This window comes from Arctopsyche grandis, chromosome 2, assembly GCF_051622035.1.
Source record: "Arctopsyche grandis isolate Sample6627 chromosome 2, ASM5162203v2, whole genome shotgun sequence".
Lineage (NCBI taxonomy): Eukaryota > Metazoa > Arthropoda > Insecta > Trichoptera > Hydropsychidae > Arctopsyche > Arctopsyche grandis.
Window position 1 is genome coordinate 26,152,006 of NC_135356.1, and position 25,405 is coordinate 26,177,410.

The 25,405-nt window shown below is 37.6% G+C and overlaps 2 protein-coding genes and 1 long non-coding RNA gene across 3 annotated transcripts; 2 read left to right on the plus strand and 1 right to left on the minus strand.

The window, feature by feature from the left end:
- Positions 1-6,191: 6,191 nt before the first annotated feature.
- LOC143922330 (kelch-like protein 28) lies at positions 6,192-11,835 on the plus strand. The gene is made up of 9 exons (XM_077445554.1): positions 6,192-6,205; positions 6,740-6,847; positions 9,601-9,757; positions 9,834-10,031; positions 10,168-10,332; positions 10,640-10,816; positions 11,162-11,317; positions 11,596-11,785; positions 11,828-11,835. The coding sequence occupies exons 1-9, from the start codon at positions 6,192-6,194 to the stop codon at positions 11,833-11,835; spliced, it is 1,173 nt and encodes a 390-aa protein (XP_077301680.1).
- A 2,228-nt stretch (positions 11,836-14,063) lies between these two features.
- LOC143922500 (uncharacterized) lies at positions 14,064-14,945 on the minus strand. The gene is made up of 4 exons (XR_013261582.1): positions 14,787-14,945; positions 14,587-14,691; positions 14,401-14,456; positions 14,064-14,321 (listed from the first exon to the last, which is right to left on the minus strand). It is a non-coding gene; the product is annotated as an uncharacterized LOC143922500 (long non-coding RNA).
- A 2,886-nt stretch (positions 14,946-17,831) lies between these two features.
- On the plus strand, positions 17,832-20,942 carry LOC143922570 (uncharacterized). The gene is made up of 7 exons (XM_077445873.1): positions 17,832-17,924; positions 17,977-18,250; positions 18,324-18,798; positions 18,986-19,407; positions 19,516-20,209; positions 20,262-20,535; positions 20,609-20,942. Exons 2-4 carry the CDS (start codon positions 18,055-18,057, stop codon positions 19,179-19,181), a joined length of 867 nt encoding a protein of 288 aa, XP_077301999.1. The 5' UTR covers positions 17,832-17,924; positions 17,977-18,054; the 3' UTR covers positions 19,182-19,407; positions 19,516-20,209; positions 20,262-20,535; positions 20,609-20,942.
- Positions 20,943-25,405: the final 4,463 nt, after the last annotated feature.

The following is a 25,405-nucleotide window of genomic DNA, read 5'->3' on the forward strand; positions in this document are numbered from 1 at the left end:
GTTTCCAAGCCGAAATAGCACAATTTAAAATAACAGACTTCAAACCACGCCAAAATCGAGGATCATCGCACTGTGACTGATTAGGTGCACGGAAAAGAACGCCCGAGACGGAAGCATCTATCCCTCCACGAAGCTTTTCCGGAACAGCTCTAATTTGGACGATCAAGTCAAGTGGAAATGTACCCGCGAGAATCTGTAGTGATTCTGTAGACGCAGTGCGATAGGCCTGTGTAAGGGCGATCAGAGGAAAACGCTGACCACTATTTACTGTACGACGGACCGTCTTTAATTCGACACGATGGCACTTACAAATCAGGGTAACTATTTTCAACAGAATAACCATCAAAGAAATTACAAAGACGGGATTTAAAATTTATCCAAGATAAATTGGTGCCATGACGAAATGTAAGGGTAAATTAGACATAGAATCAATAGGACAGGACAATCACGGCTTAAATTGAAAGTTATGGTCAATCAGAGTCTCTCCCGAATGAACCCTCCAATATTTTATTTCACCTATACCTACACCTAAAGACAAAGTGACATCAATATATGAAGAGCCAGCAGGACGTTCAAACGTCGGGATATCATCTCTGTTGTTGTGGATATATAGATCGTTTTGACAAATAAAGTCTACAAAGGCGGTACCCCAAACGCATCTTATGATACCAAAGTGGGGAGTAAGAATTAAAAACGCCACCAATGATGATCTTTTTAGAAGTAGGGCGCAGATGACACAGAATATTATCTAATGTCTGAATTTTTTTTTATTTTTTTTTATTTAATTTACACCAAGAAGGCCTAACAGGTAAACCCAATGCGCCTTCCTGGCCAAAGACAATTATATAAACATATATGTACACCATCCATATATACACAAATACTTGGATGTAATACTTGGAACACAAAACACCGGAAATGGAACTGTTCAAACTAAATGTCAAGAACATCTTCATGCATTATCATGGAATCGTAAAAATTACATGGAGACAAACTTTTTCAAACCGATTCATTCTGTAAGTTTCATTGTTGCATAAACGTGTTGCATTTCAATTTATGTTTTTTTTATCATTAAAGCATCTGAAGACAATGTATTAATTTGACTTATTCTAGAAGTTTTATTGCAATATAAATAGTGGTAGTAATTATTAATTTAATGTATTTTTATGTAGATCATTATTTTTTGTCGAATTAAATATACTTGTTTGACAATGATTTATTTGTTATTATTGAGTCGTTAAGAACTACACAATCTCCTTTTTACTTTTTTATATAAGTATAAATTACTTTTCAATAGTTTGAAATATGGAATGTCCTAACACAATATATATGTAGGTAAAATGATAATAATTAAATGAAAAATTTTCATATCCTTAGTCTTATATTATTTTGATTATATTTAGAGAATGATTTTCTTCAACAATTATTATTTAGGAAATTCAAAGTTTTCTAAAAAAAAGAAACATGACTGAAGTTAATTTAAAACCCTTATTAAGGGATCGTAAGATACCGTACCATATACATATATCACGAGTGTTTTTATATGGGAGCCCTTCGATTTTGATCCTAGAATAATTTTGAGCCAATTCAAAACTAGTCTAGGATCTCAGTTAGGGTACTTTGAGATGGTGTACCAAATTTGGTGCTTCAAGTCAAAAACTGCGGCTGTGCATAGCAGTCATGCATATAAACCAGGGCTACTCAAACTATGGTCGCGGCCCAGTACTGGTCCGTGCACAAAGAAGTAAATAAAAAATTAAAACAATAGCTTATAATAACGTTATTTGGAAAATAAAATAATTGATCTGACTACAAATGAAGAATTAAAAAAATGTTTTGAAACCACAACTTCACTTGCGTCATTTTATATCAAATTGAAAGCAGAATTCTTCCCAGATATATAAGAATATGCACTGAAACTCTTTTACCTTTACGAGACTTGTTTCTCAACCATTAGTTTAATAAAGACAAAATATCGTAATAGTATAAATATTCATGATCCATTACGTGTGGAATTAATTGTCTTCGATAAAACCACGACATTTTCATTTTTCATCTTTGTCTAAGTACATATATGATATATAGATATTGTACTTCTTTGAATTCAGCAAAATAATTTTTACTACTTATATTTAATATTATTTTAATTTGTTTTATGAACAAATTTTCACTCATATTCATATATAAGTTTTTTATTTAAAAATATGATGCTGGTCCGTGAGAATTACTGAAAAATATATGCTGGTCCGCCAACTGAAAAAGTTTGAGTAGCACTGATATAAATCTATATACACACACACACACACACACTCATAGATATATATATATATATATATATATATATATATATATATATATATATATATATATATATATATAAATATATATATATATATATGTATATATATATATATATATATATATATATATATATATATATATATATATATATATATATATATATATATATATATATATATATATATATATATGTATGTATATATAATATATATATATACATATTATTTATATACATATATATATATATATATATATATATATATATATATATATATATATATATATATATATATATATATATATATATATATATATATATATATATATATATATATATATATATATATATATATATATATACAGGGGAAGATAATATTCCCATTAACTTACTAATATGTGGCGGCCCCCCCCTAATTAATATCTTAGCTAGGCTTTTCAGCAAATGCATCCAGAGTCAAGCTATACCGGAAGGATGGAATAACGCAACTATCATTTTAATACACAAAAAAGGCGACAAAAGTGATATCAAGAACTACCGACCCATTAGTTTACTTTCAGCGGTCTACAAGCTCTTCACGAAGGTTATTACAGAAATGCTGAAGAATATCCTTGACGAGAACCAAACTATAGAACAGGCAGGGTTTAGGACAAATTTCAGCACAATGGACCACCTCCATGTAGTTGGTGAACTAATCGAGCGCGCCAACGAATATCAACGGCCATTGTGCCTAGGTTTCGTCGATTATGAGAAAGCCTTCGATACAGTTAGCCATAATGCAGTACTTAACGCTCTACAAACACAGGGAGTGCCGGAACCCTATGTGGGACTGTTAGCTGCAATATATAAGAATGCCACAGCTTCGGTTAAATTTTTTTAGATCAGTGGTTCTCAGGCGAAATTTTACCGTGGCCGCACATGTGATAATAGTGGTCCCATAAAAATGTCTGGTGGCCGCACCAAATTTAATCAAATAAATTAAAGTTACAAAAAAAGTGGATCAATTTATTCATAAAATAAAAGAAATTTTAACATTTTGGTATCTATTTATTTAATAATAATGCAAATGGAAATTGCTCAATACTCCTTTCTTCCAATGCAAGCCGCATTGCTGCTTCTAAGTTTGCGTCTGTCAGCTGGTTTCTAAATTTGTTTTTAATAAAGTGCATTACACTGAATGATCTTTCGCAATATACGGTAGTGGGAAAAATAGACAATATTAATGAAGCAATTACTGCCAAATCTTTATATTGGTTTGTTTCATTGTCAACGTATATTTCCGAACAAATTTTTTTAACTGAAATATTATCAAAATGGTTATTAAGTACTTGATCATGACTAATTTCTAATAATGCACATTTTACGTTAGCCCAGTTAATTAATCTCAATACTGAAAATGATTTTAATCTATTTTGTAGTACTATGAAATTTTCATTTGTCATCATAATAAAAGGTAAGATACAAAAGAAACAGTTTTAAAAAAATTCAATTCTTCGAACCTTTTATCAAGTTCCAGATTCAGAGATTTTAGACACTCTATTATTTTAAGTTTTAATTTTAATTTTGAAGTTGTTTCTGTCAATCTTATCTATGAAATCTCACTAACGGAAGATAAAATTGTCATTTTCAACTTCTGTCACAAGGCTTTTCGCTATAATTTTAGTTTGTCAATGATGAGTATGGTTTCTATAATATTATTGTTAAGTTACTTTTTTGTGGTTTTTAAAATATATTTAATTTTTTTTCAATATTAGTATTATTTACTATTAAGTCGCTGGTGGCCGCAGTAAAATCCACTAGTGGCCGCACTTGAGAACCACTGCTCTAGATCATAGGTTCCCAAACTTTTTTTCCCCGTGGACCCCTAGCCCAGTATTTTATCCTTCGTGGACCCCCTCCCCCAGGATGCCTAATAGTGAAATTTTCTAATTTTTTTAAATACAAATATGAACACACTGTGATAGGTTTTTTTACTTTATCTATGTACGTAGTAACAATAGATGAAGTTTTGTGATCATGCGAAAATTCGAACTCGAGATTTTGACTGATTCGAACTCAGAATCGATCACTGATCATATTTTCATGATCTAGAAAAAATGTGTGTGTGTGTGTGTGTGTGTGTGTGTGTGTGTGTGTGTGTGTGTGTGTGTGTCTGTGTGTCTGTGTGTGTGTCTGCGTGGGTGTGTATTTTGGGGATATTTTTAACACCGTTAGTCCTATCGAACTGAAACTTAGTATCGGTTACTGAAATTTTTATCGACACGACGTAAATTTTTTTCAAACTTTTAAGTTGACCGGAAATGGTACCTCGCCTTATAGGTGTCCTCTTTTTTTAAGTTTTTGAATTCAATTATCTCCCAAACCACTAGTTGGATCGGACTGAATTTTTTTTAAATATAATACAAATAATAATTTTTATAACCTCATATTTTTTAAATATTTCTATCTGAACCGGAAGCAGGACTTTTACTCTAGAGAATTGAAGTTTTTTATGTTTTTTTCAGAAACCTTTTGGTTTATTGAACTGAAATTTCATATCTAGAAGTTAAAGTTTAATACCAAGTTAATTAAAAAATTTAGTTAGCATCCGTCAACCGGAAGTAGCAGTTTACTCTTGTTCGATTTTTCTTCCACTATTTTTTTCGACCCCTTAAACATGTGTGTTCGTCACAAAAAAATTCAAGTATAATTCTTGTAGCAATTTGATGAAAATGAAAAAAAAAATTAAATTTTATAAACCGGAAGTGGGATTTTTTTCCTCGTAGAAAGGTCAAAAATGTTGTGCCCACTACTCTGTCCGCACCCCTGAACGTATTAAGCTGAAAATTTATATTTCTATCCTTTATGTACTAACTTAGAGCTGGTAGGGTTTTGGTCAGAATTTGTAAACCGGAAGTAGTATTTTTTTTTATAACAATATTTCATTATTTTATTTTGACCTTTAAAATTATTTTTATTTTCTTGATATTTAATGAGTATAATACTGATAGTGATTTTTAGTAATAAAAAAAATTTGAACAAAATCTGACAACCGGAAGTAGATCTTTTGTTTTGTGCAAGTTTCCATACATTTGCGCTCAATTTGTATCGCTATCATAGTCATCAGTTCAATATCGAATTTTGTTTTGTAACCTTCTTATATTCATCAAATACATAGATAAAGTCATGGGTTGGTCACACCCGAATTTTTTGTATAGTAGACAATTGTAAAAAAAAATATGTATATTTTTTACTCTTATCTTTATTGAATTTTTTTTAATGAAAATGAACAAATCAAAACACAATAAAATTCTTACATAAAATAATAAATTCTGTTAATGAGAGGGATGAACCTGATGCTCCGATATCAATTGGTCAATATTTGGCTTCAAATTCGTAAGGTACAGTCGTAAATCTCCACGTTCAGTGATTTGCAACCGATTTCTTTTTTTCGTAAGATAATTGGTAACAGCACCAAAACCTCTTTCCACGAGGTATGAAGAAGGAAATGCTATCAAAAACTTTCTTGAGAAAGCCCACAATACAGGATAAAAAACAGGGATATCTTTCTGCAGCCAGAACTGCTGGTAATCCTTTCTAAACTGTACCTCACGTTCTTCGTTTGTACTTAATCCAATCAATTCTTCTTGTACTGTGTATTTAAACCCGCATTATTTTGATTAATTTTGATTCCATTGATTCCGGTCCGTGGACCCCCATTTACATCTCGTGGAACCCCATTTTTTTTTCTTCCTGTCAGTCCTCACCGACCCCCGGAGGTCCCTACGGACCATTTTGGGAACCTCTGCTCTAGATCTAATAATTCAGGGCAAGTCGGTGGTGAGGTGATTTGGTGACCAACAAGACAAGACCTTTAATAATACAATGTATAGTTATGTATATGTTGAACCAGATGTACAACAAGAGGTACAATCTTTCTCTGTCAAAAAGGCGCTTATTTAAAAAAGAAACAGCATATAGAATACATATTAGTAGACACCGTTAGTATTAGTACCGTGTAACAAAAATTAAAAAAGAGTAAAAAAAATTATAAAAATTTAAACAGAACCAAATTTATAATTATATGTAGTAGATACATACATATATTATGTACATATGGGCTTTTAAAAGTTTACATCATCATCTGAATTTTTGGATCCAATTATGTATCTCCTAAACCACTCAACGGATTAGTTTGAAACTTTTTTTACATGTACATATGTACATATACCTATGTATAGACTTGCCATACGTCCCGTATTTCACTACTCGGTCCCGTATTTGTCCCGTTTTCTCCCTAAACTCTGCGTGAGAGAATCGGCGCAGTGAGGATCTAAATCTAAATATTCCCATGAATAAGCTTATCGCTTTTTGTGGAGATAATACGAACACTAACTTCGGAGGTCTAAACCGAGCTGGAGGAAATTATGTGTTTTTTAAACTGAATTCTTAATCGGAAAGTTATATTGAAGGCATAGGATGTCCAGCACACGTTTTTCATAACACTCTATCAATAGCCGCTGATGTTTTGACTGTCGATGTTGAATCAATAGTCGTCAAGAAATTCAAGTACTGAAAAACTCAAAGGCTTTTGTGAATATGTTGGTGTTGCCTACCAAAACTTATTATCCTACGTTGGGACTAGGTGGTTATCACTTTTACCTACAATTGAAAGAATATTGAATCTGTGGTAGCCATTAAAATATTTTTTTGCTAATGAAGACAGACCAAAAGCCCTTAAAGATTTTTTTGATGATCCAATTAGTGAAGCCTATTTTTGCTTCTTGAATTCACAGCTCAATACATTTGAATCTCAAATTAAAAAAATAGAAAAATCAAACATCACAGTCCTGGAAGTAAAGTCTTTATTAGAAGAGACAAAACGACATATGAGCAAGATAAAAAAATCTTGAATCTCTTAAAGCTTGATTCTGAAAACAATGCCAAAGTGGAAACTTTCGAAAAACAGACTGTCGATTTCTTTAACACTGCTGTGAAATACATTGATAAGTGGTCCCAATCATTCAAAAAAATTAATGCTTTCGATTGGATGACTCTCAAGCAAGTTCCTTAATGGAGGGAAATAGAACGAACCGTTTAATATTTGCAAGTAAGGAACATCGATGTTGGAAACAATGAGCTTCTTTTCAACCAGTTCGTATATTTAAAAGATTATTTAAATAAAAATAATACCAACGAAAACTGGGAGACAACGCTGAAATTGAGTATGGAAGAGAAATGGCTGAAGTTTTTTAGAGATACCAAGCATATTGAACAGAAGTCATGTTTAATAAAACTATGTGAATATTTGCCATTCCAGCCCACAATGCCAATGTGGAGAGAATATTTTCGGATGAAAGAAATGAGCTGGCAGTTGAGACATTTTCATTATTATGAAAGTTATAATAATTAAAAATCCGTTGCTACTGACGGTGCTACGGCAACGACACCGAGGCTTTCTGGCATGCTTAAAACAAGCTATACTGAATGTATTATTTGTTCATTGTGATCTTATTGAACGCTTATATAGCTCACTAGATTATGTCATTAGAGCAGTAAATAAAATCAAAAGGAATGCCATAAATGAGAGATTATTTTTCACAAACTCAGATGTATCTATACCAGTACAGGGGCAATTTATTGAAATATCCAAAAATGAGGAACTAAAACCAGTGTTTGAACGAGGATCCCACAAATTCTTATTACAAAAACACTGTACATACTAGGATACAGAAATCTGCTCATAAAAATGACATATATATGTAAATTTACATAGCTTAAATGCCAAATTTAACAAAACCAATTTGAAGCTGTAAGGTGATCAATGAAACTCAATAAAAGCTATAAGTAAAATATAATATCTGCGTTTGTTGGCAAAATTTTTCTATACAAACACTTTTGTATAGAAGAATGTTCTCCGTCTTCAAATCTTATAAAATTGCGAAAACGAGATGCTTCTTCCTATTTAGTATAACGTGGATTTGGAGCAGTTATGAACCTCATCACTCATGAAATGCCAATTTTGTTGACCAGTACTTTTAACAATATTTTAATGCCCCCACCCCCCCCCCCGTTGACTATTATCTGGATCCGTTAATGCCTTTGGAATTGAAGGAGCTCGTGTGAAAAGGAACGTTGTGTGTGTTCCTACATATGTATGTATGTACATACATTGTATGAGTTGAAAAGCGTTGGGTCGAGATTGGAGCTTTATCAACAGTCAACAATAAAGCTTATTGTTTCAAAGGTATTCGATAATAAAATTGATAAAACTTTAAGTTGATATTTAGCACGGCAAATATACTCATATGTAAATAAGGTGTTGAATTTCTGCGAGCGATGGTCTGGGTGACGTCAAAAATGTGCAATTTTTTAATTCGCAACTAAAACTGCACACGCTGCAGACGCCATACATTATCATCTTACAATTCTTTACAAATAAAATGATTCATTTTGCTTAGTCGAAGATTACTCGTGCTTGAGGTGAGTTGTGTGCTCTTGCATATATTTTATAACGTTTATATTGTATACCAGTATTCTTCAGAATACGTCAAAATTCAAGTCCATAATATAAAATGATAAATCGATAAAAAGTAATACAGAATTTCATGTTTTCTTATATTTTTTTTACGTGTTTCTTAAAAAAGCTCGAAAATTGTTTGTAAACGCTCCCATTTCAAGCTTTTAACAAATCATTTCGGTAAAACGTTTAAGCCACTTTAAATTTTATATTCGCTATATTTTTATAAACGCTCCTTATACTACTAAAATACGTGTATTATATGTAAATATCGTTTCATTTCACGGAATGGTGAATTATTCGATGAGAGATACATACATAGTTTTTCGGAGGGATCGTTGCAGCAGAGGCGGGGGAGTTCTTCTGGTTCTACGAGCTGTTAGTGTTCAATCTGTTTGCCTTTTTGATCAGCTCAATACCATCGGTGAACATGTTTGGGTTGATATTCGCCTAAATAATTTTTCTCTTTTAATATGCGTTTTATATTTTCCTCCCAGTGAATCACCTCATATAATTAGTTAATTTTTTTCAAACTTGCAAAAGATCTTAAGTTTTTTGGCTGGCGGGAGGGTTAATTCTAGGAGTTTGAGTAATGAATTAATTTTTATTCCCGAATTATTAAATATGTATTTGTGTATATATTTGCAAATGTGTGTACGTGTATGTATATTTTTGTGTATATGTAATTATTATTGGCCAGGAAGGCCCATGGGGTTTACCTGCTAGGCCTTCCTGGTATAAATATATAAATAAATAAATAAATTTCGATAATCGTTGATAAATGATTTTGTTTTTCGGTAAGTGGATGCACACTTCACGAAATTAACTGTTGCATATTGGACATCGACGAGATTCGCCTGAACCAAGCTATGGATCTATCGAATATTATGGGGATGTTGACACCTTTAGAAAGTTTAGAGCAAAAAGCGATGGATTTTATTATTGATAATTTTGGGATTGTGAGTAGTGTCGATTGTAAAAAATAGTATTATTTCTTAATTAACAATAAATAATTTATATTTACACATATTTCAGTTGTACAAAACGCCAGAGTTCTGTCGTTTACCGGATTCTCTCGTATTGAAAATTTTGAGATCAGATCGATTAAATGTGTCTTCCGAAGAAGAAGTCTTCCATGCTGTGAGACTTTGGATCACTTTTGACAAAAAGAATCGTAAAGAAAAATTATTAGATATGCTAAGATCAGTGAGGCTAAAATTGTTGTCCATGGAGGTAAATAATTTTGTGTTTCCCTATCACTGACGTATTTTTCTATCACTCGATAATAATGTTATATAAATTTATAATATTATTATTACATGATTTTTATTATTATATAACATTATAGAATATTAATTTTTATTTTCAGTTTTTCCTCCTTGAAGTTGTGGAATTATGCGATCCATTCGAAGGATGTATGATCAACCTCAATCAAGCTGTTTATGAAATGATGATACCCAATCATCTCAGCAAACCCAAATATCGCATGGGGAGAGCAAAACTGGCAGTCATTGGTGACTCTGAATTCACAGACGTGAGTATGGTGTATAAATGCTATACCCTATTTGACTTACCATCAGCAATTGGAAAACTCTAGACTTCATCTTCTAAACTCTAGAAGATTCATACTACATATATATATATATATATATATATATATATATATATATATATATATATATATATATATATATATATATATATATATATATATATATATATAAATATATATAAATTTTGGGTAACATTTTGCTGATGAATAAGAATCGTATATTTTCCTTCTGACTGCCAAGTTAACTGAAATGAGTATAAATTTAAATTGAATATGTACATGTTTTTAGGCGTCCAGTACTATCGATATCTACGATGGAGTCAGAAATACGTGGACCCAATCAAAAAAACTAAATATCGACCGTGCGAGGTTCGGTTCAGTCGTTGTTAACGATTGGATATTAATCATCGGTGGATGCAGACCGATAAGAATATTTGAAGCGATAATCGGGGTACCTCTTAGCGAAGTATGATTCAATTTATTTTTAAACGTGTTGTAAATTGGACCCTAATAACTAATGTGCAAATTAGTAATTACCAAATTACTGATGTGATGTAGTTCACCAATATTTTGATCTACATGTAACAAATTTTTAGATAGGTATAATTAATTACGTTACATCTAGTTGACTAGCTATAAGTTAGAGTTTGATATCCTATAACAAAATCCAAGTGGCGGACTACTATTCACATGTAGATCAAATCAATTATTTATTTTATAAACTAATATTGTAGAAATATATAACTACATAATATAGATAGAAATACATATTTATAGTATAATCGAAATAATTTATCTTTATCGTTTGTAGGTAATATATATAGATTTAAAGGATGGCCAGATTCACGAATTGAAATCATTAAATGGACCACGATTCAACTTTCAAGTGGCAACAATTTCAGACAATTCATCTACTGACGTGTACGTCATCGGGGGTTTTAGTGATTATAAAACTGCATTGACGACAGTGGAGAGGTAAAATCTAAAACTTTAACTGTTATAAAATAGTAATCTTCTGATTATATTCTCATCAAATGTCTTAAACTGACAGTAAACACAGTCAGCATATACATACATACATATATATATATATATATATATATATATATATATATATATATATATATATATATATATATATATATATATATATATATATATATATATATATATATATATATATATATATATATATATATATATATATATATATATTCATCAATACTTATAATTTATCGTTTTTAGAGCGTGACAATCAATGGGAAGTTATACGTCGGCGGTGGCTTTTGCAGCATCATCGGTAATCGAATACGTCATCTCCTAAGTATGGAATCATTCGATCCTGTAGCCAACGTGTGGACTAAGTTTTCTGATTTGCCGAGTGCGAGATCAGGAGCCGCACTTATTTTCTCTCAAAACAAACTGTTTCTCATAGGTGAGATTTTGTATATTACTTACAGCAAATTTTTTCATAAAGGTTTTTAGAGTAGTCATAAATGATCCTTTTATCATGTGTTTCTTCTATACCATAAAATATCTAGATATTTCTGGATACTTTTTTTTATAAATAATACTCGACTCATCATTCCTTTTGTGGGCAATAAATGAATAAATGAACATTCAAATTCCAGTATCGCACTGAGCTCCAAAAACACTTCTAATCAACTTGAATTAATCTTTTCTAAACAATACTTCAATAATATTATAATAATTCAAAAACATCCAATAAAAAATACAAATGCAAAAATTGCAAATAAAAATATAAAATATAAAACATGGTTACAAACATTTTTCCACACATCTTTAAATATGCAATTTTTTCAACCACAAGTTCTTTTACACTGTTCATTGTCATCTCTATGTTTCTCCAAGCCACACATCCCTTAATTACTTCCCATATCTTTTCAATTGGATTGAGTTCCAGCTGAAATGGGGGTGACCTTAGAGTCTATAACATACTTTTTCTGTCGACATTTATGCTCCAATACTAATTTATAAAGCTCTGCGGGTCAAAATAAATATTTTTTTATGTCAACCACTGCTTTATAATATCTTTTTAGGAATCTAGGGTCAAAAATAAGATCCATTATCTATCACCCACAACAGAATTCGGTTCCAAATTTGGAATCAACTTTTCGGTTATCCATTTCTTATAATTGTCGAAGTTCATTTCATGGTGATAATCTCCGGTTCTTTGATGGCAGGCATTTGGAACAAAGCCTTGTTCTGTACCGGCGTGTACAATCAATAAATCCTGCTCCTTTGGATGCCGGATTTACATATAATGCCACTTTCCGAAGAATCTCTCCACGTCATTGACTTGTGTTGTGTGTTGAATGTATATACATATGTTTCATCGGTATACACGATTGGTCTACCTTCTGCTCTAAATCGAGCTATTGATCTTAAAAATGTGATTCTTTTATATACAATGCACATTTTCTCTTGTAACAATTTTCTGTCATCGGACATTTTTTTTCTGTCTGGACTGTGAAGAGTAGTGCGCTTGCCCGTAAACCCTATGGATTGTTTCATTTTTTCCAATATCCCAGAACGCATTTATTATTTATAATTTCGAGAAAATCTCGGGAACTTTGTAACCACCGTCACTGTCAAGCCACGCGTCTACCAAGAAGCAAAAAAGGCGTGGATTCGTATCGGCAGACTAACGATATCTGTACACCCGGGCACGCACACTGTCTCAATTTTCTTCTCTCGTTGAACGAACTCTACATGTGGCCATTTTCAACACTACAGATATGAATTCCAGAGAATGAAATTAAATCGACAACTCTTATTTTACGTTTTTATTCATAATTACTCAAAAGTGCTATACTTTCTACCTTATACTATCTCTTTCTTCAATTTTTAATTTAATCTTAATTGTTTTAGGGGGAACAGTTGCACAAAAATCTTTAGACGATGTCTGTGAGTATGATCCGAGATGTGAAGAATGGATAGCCCGTAAAAGTCTCAGCATTCCAAGGACCGGAGTGCAAGCATTAATATTGCCATACGACGTTATAGATTTTCAATAATATTTTTGTAACAAGTATACAATACAGTAAGAAACTTAGAATATGCTATCCAAGTCTATAAGCTAATTGCCCTTCACATTTTAAATCTAAGTTCTGAGTGTATTAGTATTATAACATTAAAGCGTTTGGATAATTTTAATAAAATAAAGAATGTATGACCGAAAAATGTAGAAAGTAATAATGCGATTTTTGAACGTAAGCGGTGAGGACGGATGAGTATTATGAATGTATTACGTAATATTATGCTAAGCATATTTAACATAACAGAATACATATTTTGTTTCTAACATTCCAAAGTAAGGCCCATCCAAGATAAGACCCTCCCAAGAAATTTTTCTGTAGAATGATTGGTCCATCTTCTTTTAAATAAACATAGCTTAAGATTTTTGATCTACGGGACTACTGATGCCACCGTAAAATTTAACATACATTTATGATTCCATATTTACCATTAAGTTTTTAGTCATAATGTTTCATATTGATATGATTCAATGACATCTTCACTCTTATTATATTGATGTTGTTATTCTTATTTAATATTTGCTTGCTATTGTATTCAAGTGAGTGTTACATGCAATTAGCAATTTAAAAAATTAAGACTTTATAGGTAAGACCTATACAAGGTGATGTTATCTTGTAAAATCTTTAAACTATCGAAATAAAAATACTTTTCTTGAATTAATGAGTTTTATTTAAAATTTGATTATAACAAGATATGTATCTCTACTGCGGTGACTAGCTACATTTAGGATGTTCATAATAAAGCTGACCGGAAAAGTCTTTATTAGGCCGTATCGAAAGACACGAATTTTGGATTTTCATTGATGGAACTGGTGGAAAACGTGCGTCAAGAAAACGTAAAATCAAAATTTTCATCGTTTATCTCAACAAAAATTTTGATAAAGTCGGTAGATACATATTGTAGCTGTCGACCTGAAATCAATCCACATGATTGTAAATTACATTAATTATATGATTTATAATATTGTAAATAGATATGAAATGGGCTTACTGTTCGGTTGGTCTGGATGTAGCAACATTTGCAAGAGGCCAACAACAGACTCTAATCTGATCGTCCAATTGGCCAGACATCGGGAGGATCGCCAATCCACATAAAAGTAAAGTGTTATATGTATAAATATAAAGTGCTTCGTATATAGCCATATATAAATGTACATAATAAAGCGGATTGACTTACGATTCGGCCACTCACTAGAAGTGCGGCGAAATTTCCAGAGACCGAGTTGATAAGATCGTGTGGCGAAGTTTCAGCGTGCGAATTCGTCAATTCTGTCGTGTAAACCTAGAATACATATTTTCTGTCTAGATGTATTTACTATGATGGCAACCTGATGGTGTGTTTTACTCATCGCGTTTTCTTTTGGACTCTTTGCATACAAGTGTCGAAGGAATTTCCATGGCAAGAAAGAAGATGAAGACATCTTATGCAATTATTATTATTAAAATACTAATTCACTTTCACTCCACCACGAGCCTATAAACGTCAAACGTAAACTGTCACTTTGACATTTCTGCACAGATATACTAGTAATATCCACAAATCCGACCATTATTTTCTCACTATATTTTTATTTTGCCATTATAAATAGACAATCAAAATTGTTTGCATTGATTTGATAATTTTTAGTACGGATATTTGTTTAATTGAAATTGTGGTGGCTCTACGATATGGTCGAGGGTAATTGGATTATTAGTTACATTGCGATGGTCACAAAGACAATTTTTGCTATGAAACCGCGAATGTGGAATATTTGGCACTCGAGTTTTCGTTAGTATGATGGACTTTTCGGCTGCCAGATGTTCCGTAATAGAGATTTAAGTGACTTTTGGGGGAGCGCTTTGTGACCAATGATCACCCAACCATGGTGGAGTTTCGGTCACCATCCTGCGAGTTGGGACTAACTCGGCCATGTTGGTTCGTTGCTCCTTTACTTTCGATAAATGCCGAGTTTACAGACGAGGTGGACCTTCTCGGCTCACTTGCCGCTGGTAGTGGACCCGCTGGCCACTGTCATTGGCTGCTGTGTGAGAGTACTCGAGTATTGCCGTGCCGTGATTAAAACGGTGCGCAATTATTATACGTACCTATACAGTTTATTAACAACAAGACATTTACCGATATACTTATTACGTTTAAAATTATCATAAAACGAAAAATGACGCCTTTTGAACTAAGCATCTTTTTAAATTCAAATTATAAAAATAAAAATATTGTTATGGGGACTGGCTAGAGTTGTGTTGTATCTCATAACCAGCCACCATGTTGTTTTGAGACAGATTCGTCTCAAAAAAAAGTAAAAAGGAGATTGTGTAGTTCTTAACGACTCAATAATAACAAATAAATCATAGTCAAAAAAGTATATTTAATTCGACAAAAATAATGATCTACATAAAAATACATTAAATTAATAATTACTACCACTATTTATATTGCAATAAAACTTCTAGAATAAGTCAAATTAATACATTGTCTTCAGATGCTTTAATGATAAAAAAAAACATAAATTGAAATGCAACACGTTTATGCAACAATGAAACTTACAGAATGAATCGGTTTGAAAAAGTTTGTCTCCATGTAATTTTTACGATTCCATGATAATGCATGAAGATGTTCTTGACATTTAGTTTGAACAGTTCCATTTCCATTGATTGTTATTTAGAAGCATAAAAGTTTGAACAGTTCCAGTTCCATTGATTATTATTAAGAAGCATAATACTGACAGACTAGCTAGTGAACCTAAGGCTTATCGCCCAATCAGTTTGTTACCTATTTTTGGGAAGGTCCTAGAGAGGCTAATTTCGAGTCGGCTCAGTAGTTTCATTGACGATAACTCTGTTTTACCCGATGGTCAATTTGGATTTAGATCGGGCAAGTCTACTGTTGATGCAATTCGCTGTGTCTTGAGGGAGTCTTCGGACTCTCTATCCAAGTATGTAGTTGTTGTTTTGTTGGACGTTGCTGGAGCGTTTAATAATGTCTGATGGCCCATGTTATTGATCAAGTTGCGTCTGCTGGGACTACATCCGAATTAACTATGCTTACTGCAGAGTTACTTGTCGGATAGGAAATTGGTTTTCGAACTCGGTGGACAGGTTAGTTTCAGGGATCTCTCTATTGGATGTCCACAGGGCTCCGTTTGGGGACTCCTTTAGAACATTCTCGTCAATGACCTTTTTACAATCAATTTACCGGAGGGTTGCAGGTTGCTTGCGTACGCTGATAACATCGTGTTATTAACGCACGCAAAGTCCCGTGTTGAGCTGGAATTGAAAGCTACTGCGGAATTTCACCTTCTAGACAATTGGGCCATAATTAACAAACTTTCTTTCTCGCCTTCTAAGTCCAAGTGCTTATTAACAAAGGGTTCTCTTGTTAGAGCCCCTAATATCAACCTCAGAGACTGTAAGATCAAATTTGTCAATGAGTCCACTTATTTGGGTGTTTTTCTCGATGTCAGGCTTTCATTCAATGGTCATATTGGGAGAACATTAGATAAAGCTAAGGTTTCCTTTGGTCGTATTGGTGGTCTCTGTGGTCGCTCATGGGGTTTAGGTTTTCATGACAAACGCTTGGTGTTCGATGCTGTGTTTGTGAACTCTTTGACGTATGCATCTAGCATTTGGAGTAATCGTGTCGAATTAAAGACGGTCTGTCGTACATTAAATAGTGGTCAGCGTTTTCCTCTGATCGCTCTTACCCAGGCTTATCGCACTGCGTCTACAGACTCACTACAGATTCTTGCAAGTACATTGCCACTTGACTTGATCGTCCAAATAAGAGCTGCTCGGGAAAAACTTCGTTCTTAGGTTAGATGCTACCGTCTCGGGTGTCCTTTTACGTACTCCTTATCAATCACAATGCGATGACCCACAATTCTGGCGAAGTTTGAAGTCTGATATTTTAAATTGTGCTATTTTGGCTTGGCAACTTAGATGGGATTGTTCAGACTATGTCTGATGATCGGCTTTCGTGGCCTTACGACCCACGATTTGGCCGATATATTTTTTTGCTGGCCACCCTGAGACAGCGGTTGGCAAACATACTGACAGTTGTCAATAGCGGTTTGGCGCGTAAACACCCCGGTGTTTACGGGGCCCACCTCGCCACCGAAATCACCAGCTAGAGGCTGGTGAAGGTTGTGACGATACTTGGAGACCAGCTCCAGTATCCGTCCGGTGTGCACCAGAGGAAGCTTAGTCTGTCTTCGTCCAGAAGGCAGACAACTGAGCTACGCGTGGCTAACCTCAAAAGGCACGTGTGGTTACTTTGTTACTCCCCCCCCTGTCCCCCCTGCTTGATCTCTGTATATATATATACATATATATGGGGATCTAGTCTTGTTGTGAAGGTCTTCTTCACCACCAGTCCGCCATGTATTATAGACAGGTTCGTCTGTGTTCGATATTAAATACAGCTATGTTCAATATGGTATTTATTTGGTAGTAACACGTATACACAAGTATGATTAATTGTTGGCAAAAGTTTGTCGTTCAGCGGTCTCTGGATATGGTAGAGTGTCGCTGGCTCGGCATTCAGCTATGTTCAGCAAGTCTCTGGATATGGTAGAGTGTCGCTGGCTCGGCGTTCGGCTATGTTCGGCAAGTCGCTGGATATGGTAGAGTGTCGCTGGCTCGGCGTTCGGCTATGTTCAGCAAGTCTCTGGATACGGCAGTGTGTTGCTGGCTGGTTGTTCTTCCAAGTCCGCGTAGTGAAGTGGTGGCTGGTCAGGAGCTGGATGTTGACTGGTCTGCTGCTGTGTGTCGACGCTTGCTGCTCTGGGTCGACTGGCGTGGTTTGGGTTGTACCTCCTTTTATAGTGTTTTTGGAATGCTTGGTGGAAGTGGTTATTGACGCGTACGAAAGGAATTTTGTTTTCGTCGAGGCGTCGAATTTTCTGGAATGCTTGATGGAAGTGGTTATTGACGCGTACGAGAGGAATTTTGTTTTCGTCGAGGCGTCGAATTTTCTGGAATGCTTGATGGAAGTGGTTATTGACGCGTACGAGAGGAATTTTGTTTTCGTCGAGGCGTCGAATTTTCTGGAATGCTTGGCGCCTTTCCGCTCGATGTATTTTAATGGTGGCGGCGTGTTTCGACCGTTTTGGTTCCACTCGACTGGTAGGGGCGTTCCGCCTGAGTTTAATATAATGACTGCAGGTGCATGTCATCTGGGTTTCGGGAATGTAGTTTGTTGTTGCGGAATATTCTCGAAGGTTTCGATGACGATGACGACGACGAGATTCCTACATGGCTCTCCGGTGAGTGTTAACGATGTGTGTGATTTTGTGGGAATCTTGATATGTTGGAGTCTATTGACTCGATGGCGTCGTTGTTTGTCCGGTTGTGCTGGAGAAAGTTGTCTCGACAGCGGGTCTTGTGTTGCATGCCGGTCCAAGTCTTGTTCTCTACCAGGTTGCTTATTTTGGGCGAGCTGCGTTGGTAGTGAAGGTTTGCGATGGCTTGGATGGTGCTGTTGTGCAGGCTGCTGTGTTCTGCGTGGAGTCATTCGCGTGACTGTTTTGCTGGTTGTGCTGGAGTTAGTTGTCTCGGCAGCGGGTGTGTTGTGTTGGAGCTAGTTGGCTTAGTGGCGATTTGTTTCACCGGTTGTGCTGGAGTGGGTTGACTCAACAGCGGGTTGTGTTGGTAGCTGGTCCATATGTACTTTCACACCATGTTACTGTTTCGGTCGTTACAATGGTAGTGAAGGTTTGTGTCGGTCTGGACGGTGCTGTTGTGCAGGCTGCGGCGTCCTGCATGGGCTCATCGAGGTGATGAATCATCGAAGGTGTGATGAGCGGTGCTGGCGGATCAACAGTAGTGGATCCATTTGGTTGTTGTCTCCGGGTTGCGTCTTGTTGTGGCGAAAGCTGCGGAGTTGTTTGACATGGTCACTAGTTGTGGGGACATGTAGCGGACTGCGTTTGAAGTCTGCGTTGAGGGTTGCGTTGTAGACTGCGTTGAAGGCTGCGGTTGCGTGAAGTCTGCGGTTGCTATGTAGGCTGCGATGTGGGCTGCGATGTAGGCTGCTATGTAGGCTGCGATGTGGGCTGCTATGTAGGCTGCGATGTGGGCTGCTATGTAGGCTGCGATGTGGGCTGCTATGTAGGCTGCGATGTGGGCTGCTATGTAGGCTGCGATGTGGGCTGCTATGTAGGCTGCAATGTGGGCTGCTATGAAGGCTGCGATGTGGGCTGCTATGTGGGCTGCGATGTAGGCTGCTATGTAGGCTGCGATGTGGGCTGCTATGTAGGCTGCGATGTGGGCTGCTATGTAGGCTGCGATGTGGGCTGCTATGTAGGCTGCGATGTGGGCTGCTATGTAGGCTGCGATGTGGGCTGCTATGTAGGCTGCGATGTGGGCTGCTATGTAGGCTGCGATGTGGGCTGCTATGTAGGCTGCGATGTGGGCTGCTATGTAGGCTGCGATGTGGGCTGCTATGTAGGCTGCGATGTGGGCTGCTATGTAGGCTGCGATGTGGGCTGCTTTGTAGGCTGCGTGGCTCTTAGTCGGGGGTCACCAGGTATGGTGAGGTTGGAAGTTGACTGCACTGTGGGCTGCTTTGTTGACTGCTTTGAAGGCTGCGTGGCTCTTAGTCGGGGGTCACCAGGTATGGGGATCTAGTCTTGTTGTGAAGGTCTTCTTCACCACCAGTCCGCCATGTATTATAGACAGGTTCGTCTGTGTTCGATATTAAATACAGCTATGTTCAATATGGTATTTATTTGGTAGTAACACGTATACACAAGTATGATTAATTGTTGGCAAAAGTTTGTCGTTCAGCGGTCTCTGGATATGGTAGAGTGTCGCTGGCTCGGCATTCAGCTATGTTCAGCAAGTCTCTGGATATGGTAGAGTGTCGCTGGCTCGGCGTTCGGCTATGTTCGGCAAGTCGCTGGATATGGTAGAGTGTCGCTGGCTCGGCGTTCGGCTATGTTCAGCAAGTCTCTGGATACGGCAGTGTGTTGCTGGCTGGTTGTTCTTCCAAGTCCGCGTAGTGAAGTGGTGGCTGGTCAGGAGCTGGATGTTGACTGGTCTGCTGCTGTGTGTCGACGCTTGCTGCTCTGGGTCGACTGGCGTGGTTTGGGTTGTACCTCCTTTTATAGTGTTTTTGGAATGCTTGGTGGAAGTGGTTATTGACGCGTACGAAAGGAATTTTGTTTTCGTCGAGGCGTCGAATTTTCTGGAATGCTTGATGGAAGTGGTTATTGACGCGTACGAGAGGAATTTTGTTTTCGTCGAGGCGTCGAATTTTCTGGAATGCTTGATGGAAGTGGTTATTGACGCGTACGAGAGGAATTTTGTTTTCGTCGAGGCGTCGAATTTTCTGGAATGCTTGGCGCCTTTCCGCTCGATGTATTTTAATGGTGGCGGCGTGTTTCGACCGTTTTGGTTCCACTCGACTGGTAGGGGCGTTCCGCCTGAGTTTAATATAATGACTGCAGGTGCATGTCATCTGGGTTTCGGGAATGTAGTTTGTTGTTGCGGAATATTCTCGAAGGTTTCGATGACGATGACGACGACGAGATTCCTACATATATATATATATATATATATATATATATATATATATATATATATATATATATATATATATATATATATATATATATAAAATACAGTCACCATACAAACATAATTACAACCTGTTTTCATTATTATACAATTTCCTCCCTTTTTCCACATCACGCATCCCACGCACATTACGAAGGAGAAAGGGACATAGCAGAGCAGCCGACATTAGCAGAGACCAGACCACCGACGAAGGAAGGCACCTTGAGGAAACCAGCCCCGCCCAAGCTTACCACTAGCTATCTCACAAAACCGACTTCGGGGGTGCTCTCGAGTTGAACATCCCTGGAGTCTGTACATTTTGTCTGTCCTTCGAGCCGGATGTCTTCAGAGCTGGTCTTCCAACGTCGCCGAATCCAGGTTGGTCGTAATTAGCATTTTTCTGTTGTTGTTGCTATTTTTTTTGGTCGTCAACGTCCATTTTGTTTTTTCCCGCGTCCATTTTTTCCTTTGTTTGATTTCGTCGCATTTCAATAATGGCGTCTTTGAGTACGCTTAAAAATACGCGGAAAAGCATTCGCGCTCGGTTAACGAGAAACGCGAATCAATTGGGGGACGATCTGAGCATCTTCGAGCTCAGAATCAGGCTCGAAACAATCAGACCATTACTGTCTGAATTCGAAGCGATCCAAGCTCAGATAAACGAGCTGGACCAAGAAGAGGCGCAGGCCTCCGAATCCGTCGTGGACCTATTTGATAGGGAGCATATGGCCGCCTTCGTGCGATGTACCGAAGCAATCAATTTGCGTGAGCCGCAATTGAGCGCTTCACCGTTAGATGGCGCTAACCTCACAATGTCACCTGTACCGCAATCAAATTCGGCAATAAAATTGCCCCGTTTGGAGTTGCCCACCTTCGAAGGCAACGTCCAAAATTGGCCGCTTTTTTCACAACGCTTCTTGGCCGCTATGGCCGGCGAGTGTTCGCAAATCGCCCGGTTCCAATACTTACTAGGAAGCCTAAAAGGAGAGCCCCAACGTTTAGTTGACGGCTTGGAATTAGCTTCAAATTCATTTACGAGCGCGTGGTCCATTTTGGATCAACGCTATAACAACAAAAAAATTGTTGTTCAGTATCACCTTCAGGCATTGCTTGAAGCCGAGCCAGTCGTGAGCAACAATCACGTCAGTCTGCGTCGTCTCATAGATGATGCCAACATGCATGTACGTGCGCTCGTTAACTTGGGCGTCCGGGTCGAGACCTGGAACGAGATTCTGGTGATGTTTATCACCAGAAAACTCGACCGGAGTACACTTCAGCAATGGGAGTTTCAGACTCCCAAGTATGAAGACTGCACGTTTAGCAAAATAATGCATTTTCTAACGTGCCAGTGCCAATCGATGGCAAATGCCGACTTCGTCTTAAAAGGCGAGTCGAATCCTCGACCAAGAACCATTACGAATCCGAAGGCAGCAGTTCTGCATGTGAGGAGGGAACGCCCCTCCTGCATCAGTTGCAGCGGAAGTCATTATCTGCTAGCCTGTCCATCATTCCGCCAAATGAGCGGTGATGAGCGTAGGTCGAACGCCATAAAACGTCGACTATGTCTCAACTGCTTGAGGCCAGGGCACATAGTTCACGCGTGCCAAACAAAGCAGAGATGCTTCAAATGCGGTCATGCCCATCACACCATGTTGCATGACTCAACTCCATACCAAACTTCGCCTTCAAATAAGGCCAAACATTATCGGAGCCCCAAGAAATCAGAGAACGCCAAACCCGTAAAATCATCGTTGGTTTTACACTCGGTGAGACGCGTATCGCCTTCTCACGCCCGAACTGTCCTGTTATCCACCGTGGAAGTACAAGTTCGCGGCGGAGATGGGCGTTCACACAAGGTTCGAGCATTGTTAGATAACGGCTCCGAACTCAACCTCATCTTTGAAGACTTAAGAAGGCGACTCGCCTTAAAGTCGAAAAGGATGGACGTCAACCTGGTAGGAATAGGTTCAAATAGGACGTCCATTACTAGTGGCGCGGTAATTCGAATTCTACCGCGCATCCCCAATCAGGGCTCCAGTGTTGATCTCGATTGCGCAATCATGCCCGAGATCGCGAATCAACTTCCATCGCGCAACGTGTCCGAGATTCGGAGCCATTTGCCGCTTCATCTCCCCCTTGCCGATCCGTCATTCGATATTCCCGGTACAGTGGATATGGTGATAGGCAGCGACGCCTATCATGCGATGTTACGCAATGGCAAACGTACCATTTTAGTTCCCTCCAAGTCACGCGGTGACAGAGGAGGACGCATCGCGATGATGAATACAGCTTTCGGCTGGATATTGGGCGGCTCTCTAGAAGCGCCCACAGTTTCAAGCGATTCTCGGAATTGCCATCACACAACGGGTCGTGATCCGTCATCTTGTTTTGGCGCGAGACGTCCAGTCAAGACAGTTACGCGTCCCCTGGACGAATCGCGTATTTCCGCGGTACGAAGATTCCGCTTGCCGAAGCGCAATGTACCCGCGCCCTTTAACCCTCACATCTTTCGACCTTCCCAACCGAGCTCCCATAACTCCTGGCCAGTTCCTAGTTGGCGCACCACTAGTTGCGCAACAGCAGGAGGATCTGGTCGATCAGCTCGGAGCGAGGGTGCTACCACACCAGCACATGCAGCAGCGGCCCCTGGCAGACAGGGGCACAGGAGTAGGTCCTACTACTCCTCCATCAGCAACACCAAGCGAGCAGTCCGGCGAGTAGCTCGACTGCCAGTCGAGCAGCACTCTATATATATATATATATATATATATATATATATATATATATATATATATATATATATATATATATATATATATATATATATATATATATATATATATATATAGAGTATATATATATATATATATATATATATATACACACAGCTTGGTCTGTCTTCGTCCAGAAGGCAGACAACTGAGCTACGCGTGGCTAACCTCAAAAGGCACGCGTGGTTACTTTGTTTACTCCCCCCCCCTTGTCCCCCCTGCTTGATCTCTGTATATATATATATATATATATATATATATATATATATATATATATATATATATATATATATATATATATATATGTGTGTATATATATATATATATATATATACTCTATATTTTTGAGGTTATGCCTTTTGAGGTTAGCCACGCGTAGCTCAGTTGTCTGCCTTCTGGACGAAGACAGACCAAGCTGTGTGTATATATATATATATATATATATATATACTCATATATATATATATATATATATATATATATATATATATATATATATATATATATATATATATATATATATATATATATATATATATATATATATATATATATATATATATATATAGAGTGCTGCTCGACTGGCAGTCGAGCTACTCGCCGGACTGCTCGCTTGGTGTTGCTGATGGAGGAGTAGTAGGACCTACTCCTGTGCCCCTGTCTGCCAGGGGCCGCTGCTGCATGTGCTGGTGTGGTAGCACCCTCGCTCCGAGCTGATCGACCAGATCCTCCTGCTGTTGCGCAACTAGTGGTGCGCCAACTAGGAACTGGCCAGGAGTTATGGGAGCTCGGTTGGGAAGGTCGAAAGATGTGAGGGTTAAAGGGCGCGGGTACATTGCGCTTCGGCAAGCGGAATCTTCGTACCGCGGAAATACGCGATTCGTCCAGGGGACGCGTAACTGTCTTGACTGGACGTCTCGCGCCAAAACAAGATGACGGATCACGACCCGTTGTGTGATGGCAATTCCGAGAATCGCTTGAAACTGTGGGCGCTTCTAGAGAGCCGCCCAATATCCAGCCGAAAGCTGTATTCATCATCGCGATGCGTCCTCCTCTGTCACCGCGTGACTTGGAGGGAACTAAAATGGTACGTTTGCCATTGCGTAACATCGCATGATAGGCGTCGCTGCCTATCACCATATCCACTGTACCGGGAATATCGAATGACGGATCGGCAAGGGGGAGATGAAGCGGCAAATGGCTCCGAATCTCGGACACGTTGCGCGATGGAAGTTGATTCGCGATCTCGGGCATGATTGCGCAATCGAGATCAACACTGGAGCCCTGATTGGGGATGCGCGGTAGAATTCGAATTACCGCGCCACTAGTAATGGACGTCCTATTTGAACCTATTCCTACCAGGTTGACGTCCATCCTTTTCGACTTTAAGGCGAGTCGCCTTCTTAAGTCTTCAAAGATGAGGTTGAGTTCGGAGCCGTTATCTAACAATGCTCGAACCTTGTGTGAACGCCCATCTCCGCCGCGAACTTGTACTTCCACGGTGGATAACAGGACAGTTCGGGCGTGAGAAGGCGATACGCGTCTCACCGAGTGTAAAACCAACGATGATTTTACGGGTTTGGCGTTCTCTGATTTCTTGGGGCTCCGATAATGTTTGGCCTTATTTGAAGGCGAAGTTTGGTATGGAGTTGAGTCATGCAACATGGTGTGATG